We start from the raw sequence: 5963 nt of genomic DNA, 5'->3' as shown, positions 1-5963 counted from the left end.
ATTTTCACCGTTTTACACCGTTTTTCATCGTTTTTCGTCCCGTTCGACCCAGATCTGAGCTAGGGTGACCCCTAAGCTCATCTTAGGTTCGGTTTATACCCGATTCCACCCGAATCTCGTGACTTTAACGATGTAACGGTGCCGGCTCGTCGTTTTGTGATTATATCCACCTGAATCTCGTGACTTTAACGATTCTATCCTCAGATGCCAGCCGTTCAATCCATGCCATGTTTCATCCTCATACTAGCTCTGTATTCTGATCACCTGCGTGCATACTAAAAGTCAGCTATGCTGAGTGAGTTCTAGTTAATCAAGCAACTTGTCTTACAACCACTTTAGGCATTTATATACGTGTCCGAAGGCACATAATCCAGTGTCTAACCTGTTACTTCTTAACCACTTAATTACCCCTACAACTTAGCCACTTAACTACTCCTACAGCTTAGCCACTTATGCCACTTTATGCCACTTTATGTCACTTTAATAACGAATAACGTTATACCACTTTGCCACTTTAATAACGTATAACGTTATGCCACTTTGCAGCTTTAACACTCTTACTAGACCCCTATCCACTTCTATCACTCTCTACTTCTACTTGTCTATAACACACTTCCTATCAGTACATTATTTACATAGTAAACAAGTCACATCATAACAAGCATAAACACTAATAACCACTAGACAATCACTATCCACGTCAAGTGCAATATCCGAAGATCGTTCTCGCACCGACAAGCATTATATAATAGCTACTTCAAACAACATCTATAGCGTATACTTACCACTTAAGGTAAGTGTATTCACACTACACATCGAGTATGCACACAGCCCGGAAAACATAGCAAGGAAATTGGGCTAGAAACTCACCTGAACTCGGTTACTTCTTCTGTTACTGGTTGTTCTCTCTTGAGCTGTGTGCGACTAACTATTTAATAATTGCAATATTAAATACCGCTCTAGTCATTCTCATTGCTACTTAATTAGTCTTACGCGTCTAAGCCGGTTTTACTTTATTGAATCATTACCCGGTTAGTTAATAGTTACTCGTTAACCTTTAAAGGTATCTTTCATAAATTATCAAAGTTCAAGGGCTATTATGTAATTATATCATTATTTTCTAAGTCCAGGGGCCATTCTGTCAGTCTTCCAAACTCCTAATTCGCTATTCAGAACCCAGCTGGATTCGTTATCTTAACATAGCGAACTGGTGAATAACGAATCACCTGATTCGTTATTTTAACATAACGAACTGGGCGAGTAACGAACCACTTGATTCGTTATCTTGACTTATCATAACGAATTGGCTTTAACGAATGATCATAACGAACTGCATAACGAATTAAGGCTAGTTCATTGTTTTCCTTAACGAATCATCATAACGAATTAACACGCAAATTGCTTAACGAATGAGACTAGTTCGTTAATGTTCCGTAACGAATTAGGGTTAGGGTTCGTCAAATGTCACATCAGAACATTCCTTGACGTGACTTAACCTCCGGCGCCAAATTCCGGCGCCGCACTTACCGGAAAAACGGGCGATGGCCGAAAAAACGTATTCCAGCACCGTTTTCACCATTTTTCGTCCCGTTCGATCTATATCTGAGCTAAGGTGACCCCTAAGCTCATCTTAGGTTCGGTTTATACCCGATTCCACCCGGATCTCGTGACTTTAATGGTTTAACGGTGTCGGCTCGTCGTTTCGTGACTTAATCTAACGGGTTTGAGTTCAAACAATATCATACTATCATTACCTCGGGTCGGAAATCGGTTCTCCTTCTTCTTCTTCTTCTTCTTGGTTTCGGCTTAGAGAGAGAGAGTATGATGAGAGAGAGAGTTAAGTGTGTATTTTGGGTGGTGTATGGAATATGTGTAAAATGAATGATTTATCCAAAATTAAGGTATTTATATGATGGGTCATGGGCTTGAGCCCATGGTCTATCTTCCTTCCATTTTAACCCAAGTCCATAACCCATATCCATTACCCAACACTAGCCTGACCCATACTAACTCCTACTTTATTTATTATTTCCCCGCTAACCCGAGTAAACTTTCTCCCCAATAATAATTAATATTGTTTTTAGAAATTTCGGGTGTTACAGTCCAAAAGGAAAGAAAGACGATCAATTTTAGATTCGAAAAGAACTGCTTCAGTTGACAGGAACAAAACTGGTCTACAAAATACCTCTTCAGGTATTTTTCCTTTTAACTTCAACTATTATTTACATTTTTTTATGTTTTTTTAAATGAAACACTTAAATCTTGATGGAATGGTAATAAATTTAAAGAATAATTTCATTTTAATAATATGCCTTATATTTAAAAAAATATGATATTAATTACACTTTCAAGTATTCTCCTTATTTTTAATCAAAAAATAATATTAACTATTGGATAATCAAACATTTCATAATTTGTTAACTTATAGATGTTACAATTTAACACAAAATAATATTTGATATAATATAATTAATAATTAAAACTATAATTTACAATTTTTCATTTGATACCATATGTGTAGTTGTCGATATTTTTTTGACAACCTTTATAATAAGTTTTCTTTATTTAATTTTGAACAGGTCGTATAAATAAATATAAGGATCAAACGCTTCTTGTGTTGTTGATGACATACCAGAGTCGTATACAACCTTTCGTAGAAGGTCAAGAAAAAGAGCCCCTGTAGTACCTATACCTATGGCTGATTTAAATGAACATGCTACAACTATTGATTATCAAAATGTTGTAGATGTTTATAAAGGAATATCATCAGGTATAATATATATTTCATAATTTAATTTCAATCTTTTTTTATGTATTTATGTATACTAAGTAACTCCAAATGATGATATTTAAATTTTACTAGAATATGTTGATCATGGAAATCAATCCGTTATGTGTCCAAGTTGCAATACTTTGTTGTGGAAAGCCGAAGTTAACAGAGCAAGTAGTAGTAATGAAGAAGGAGCTTTTTCTCTTTGTTGTTATAATGGAAAAGTCGAACTTCCCGATGTTAGACAACCAGATGAGACTTATCTTGAATTATTTCGTGGTGAGAGCGCCATGAGTAAGTATTTCTTGAAAAAAATTAGACGTTTCAATTCGATGTTTTCGTTTACGTCTATGGGAGGAAAGATTGATCATTCCATAAACAGAGGCAATGCGTCTTATACGTTTCGACTTAGCGTTGAAAACTATCATTGTTTGGGAAGTCTTTTACCATTACAGGGTCGTAAACCAAAGTTTTCTCAACTTTACATTTACGGCACGAAAAATGAGGTTTCAAACCGTCAAGGTGTTTTTGGGTAAATACTTTTAACAATATTCGTCAACTTTTGTTATGTTATTATTTTTTAGTATAAGTTTTATTATATTTAATCAAACCTTTATTATATTTAATCAAACTAAATATATTTTGTTGTGGGCAGTGATAATATTCAATGGACGATGAGCTAGAAAAACATATTATTAATTATTTGAAGACGATGTTAGATTCAAATAATCATTTAGTCCAAGCTTATCAGATGGTACGAGATTGTTTTTAAGAAAATCCACAACTCGATTTGAAGTTGCGTATTATTGGAACAAGACATCATGATGCGAGACAATATAACTAACCATCTAGTTCTGAAGTTGCTGCTTTAATCGTTGGTGATATTGGTGACGCCGTTGATAACCGAGATATAATTGTTACCAAGAAATCTGGTTCCTTAAAGCGTATTAGTGAACTTCATCCATCGTATACACCCTTCAATACCCGTTGTTTCATCCTTTTTGTGAGGATGGTTATCAGGTAAATATACTTCATAAGAATGTTTTCTCTTCATCAACCGCAGCACGCAAGAAGGTTACAATGCGTGAGTTTTTTGCTTATCGTATTCAAGATAGGCCAAATACGTTTTCAACCATGTTAAATGGTAGGCGTTTGTTTCAGCAAATTTTAGTTGACAAATATACGATGATTGAGGCTCAAAGATTACATTTTATACGTGGTAAACAACATGAACTTCGATGTGATACTTACCGAAGTTTACGAGGTATGCAATATGTTGGAAATACTGATGTTTCAACGACTGGTCAACGTGTTATTCTACCATCCTCATTTACTGGCGGAGCAAGATATTTGATGCAAAATTATTTAGACGCTATGCGTCTCTGTAGATGGTTCGGTTATCCCGATTTTTTCATAGCCATAACATGTAATCCCAATTGGCCAGAAGTTAAAAGATTTCTTAAGGATACAATATTAAAGTCGGAGGATAGACCTGATATATTATGTCGGCTTTTTAAACTCAAACTTGATGCAATGATTAAATTGGTGAAGGATAAGTCTTTTTTTGGAAGGTTTTAAGCAGGTAATTTTATTTAATGTTTATAAAATTATAAACATGAGCTACTTAAATATATTACTATGGTATAGACTTAAACATCAATTTAAACAAACAGATTATTTCTTTAACTATTAAAATTTGTGGAATATTTACTTTTATTATGTATGTTGCAGTTGTTTACATGATAGAGTTTCAAAAAAGAGGCCTACCGCACGCCCATATTTGCATATTTATGCATCCAGGTAGCAAAATTCATAATCCACAAGATGTAGATAAATTTATTTCTGTTGAGATTTCAAACAAAGACAGTGATTCAGACCTATACAAGCTTGTATCTGATCATATGATTCACGATCCATGTGGTGATGCTAACCCGAAGTGCACCTACATGGTAAACAAAAAATGCTCCAAAAATTTCCCTAAAATATTTAATGATGAGACAGCTGTTGATTCGCAAGGTTTTCCGGTATACAAAATAAGAGATAACGGGCAATATGTTGTTAAGTCGGATATAATGATAAATAATAGAACTGTTGTTCCATACAACAAGAATCTATTAAAACAATTTCAAGCACATATTAACGTTGAGTGGTGTAATCAAGATGGATCGATAAAGTATTTGTTTAAATACATTAATAAGGGTCCAGACCGAGCAACAATTTCTCTTGTACAAAATAACAATGGTGATAACCCAGATCCTAATTTAGATGAAATCAAAGCGTTTTATGATTGTAGATATGTCTCTGCATGCGAGGCAACATGGAGGATATTTTCATTTGATGTGTATTATAGGATTCCGTCTGTTATGAGGCTTGCTTTTCATTTACCCGATGAGCAACAAGTAATATATGGTGCTAACGAAGATATTGAAGATATTTTAAACAAAACAACTAATGCTTCTTCTATGTTTATCGGTTGGTTTGAGTGTAATAAGAACCATGACCTTGCAAAAACTCTCACATACGCAGAGTTTCCAACAAAGTATGTTTGGAAAAAACAGTTACATAAATGGGAACCTCGCCTAAGGGGTTTTGCAATCGGTAGAGTTCATGCTGTTCCACCCGCATTCGACGAGGCTTACTATCTAAGAATATTATTAAATAAGGTTAAAGGCCCTGAATGTTTTGAAGACATTCGAACAGTTGATAGAGTTGTGTGTGAAACTTTTCGAGATGCATGTTACAAAAGAGGTCTTTTAGATTATGATAAGGAATACATAGAAGCCATTTAAGAAGCAAGTCATACTTCTACCGGATATTATTTAAGGAATTTATTTGCTACAATGTTGATTACTTATAGTTTATCTAGACCTCATTTTGTTTGGGAAAGCAATTGGCAACTTTTAGTTGATGGTATACTATTCAAACAACAAAAAGATCAAAACAACCCCGGTAAGATCTACTTTTTTTGTAATTATTTCAATTATGCCAAATATCTAATATCCATAAATATTTATTAAATATTTATTTAAGCAGGTTCTTATTTTATTTTCAGGTTTGATTCTTAATGAAGAACAAATAAAAAACCTAGCACTCCTGGAAATTGAGAATTTTCTAATTTCAAACAACTCCAGTATTAGAAGATATCAACAAATGCCATTTCCAGATATGGAGACAATTTCAAGAGCAACTAATC

General features: G+C 34.2%; 1 protein-coding gene across 1 annotated transcript; it reads left to right on the top strand.

The window, feature by feature from the left end:
* Positions 1-2694: 2694 nt before the first annotated feature.
* LOC143608857 (uncharacterized) lies at positions 2695-5559 on the top strand. Its single transcript, XM_077083782.1, has 3 exons — positions 2695-2770; positions 2864-3064; positions 4502-5559. Exons 1-3 carry the CDS (start codon positions 2695-2697, stop codon positions 5557-5559), a joined length of 1335 nt encoding a protein of 444 aa, XP_076939897.1.
* The last annotated feature ends 404 nt before the right edge of the window (positions 5560-5963 follow it).

Source organism: Bidens hawaiensis, unplaced genomic scaffold, assembly GCF_021521415.1.
Source record: "Bidens hawaiensis isolate Kalapana, Puna unplaced genomic scaffold, B.hawaiensis_p1.1 tig00419441_1, whole genome shotgun sequence".
Taxonomy (NCBI): domain Eukaryota; kingdom Viridiplantae; phylum Streptophyta; class Magnoliopsida; order Asterales; family Asteraceae; genus Bidens; species Bidens hawaiensis.
Note: the sequence above shows the minus strand (reverse complement) of the source record. Positions and strands in the feature narration are given on the sequence as shown.

What these genes read in the sequence shown, in the direction of transcription:
- LOC143608857 (XM_077083782.1), top strand. Translation starts at nt 2,695, where the DNA reads ATGGCTGATTTAAATGAACATGCTACAACTATTGATTATCAAAATGTT. An exon ending in TTATAAAGGAATATCATCAG is followed by an intron (nt 2,771 to 2,863) that starts GTATAATATATA and finishes AAATTTTACTAG; the next exon opens with AATATGTTGATCATGGAAAT. An exon ending in TCGTGGTGAGAGCGCCATGA is followed by an intron (nt 3,065 to 4,501) that starts GTAAGTATTTCT and finishes TGTATGTTGCAG; the next exon opens with TTGTTTACATGATAGAGTTT.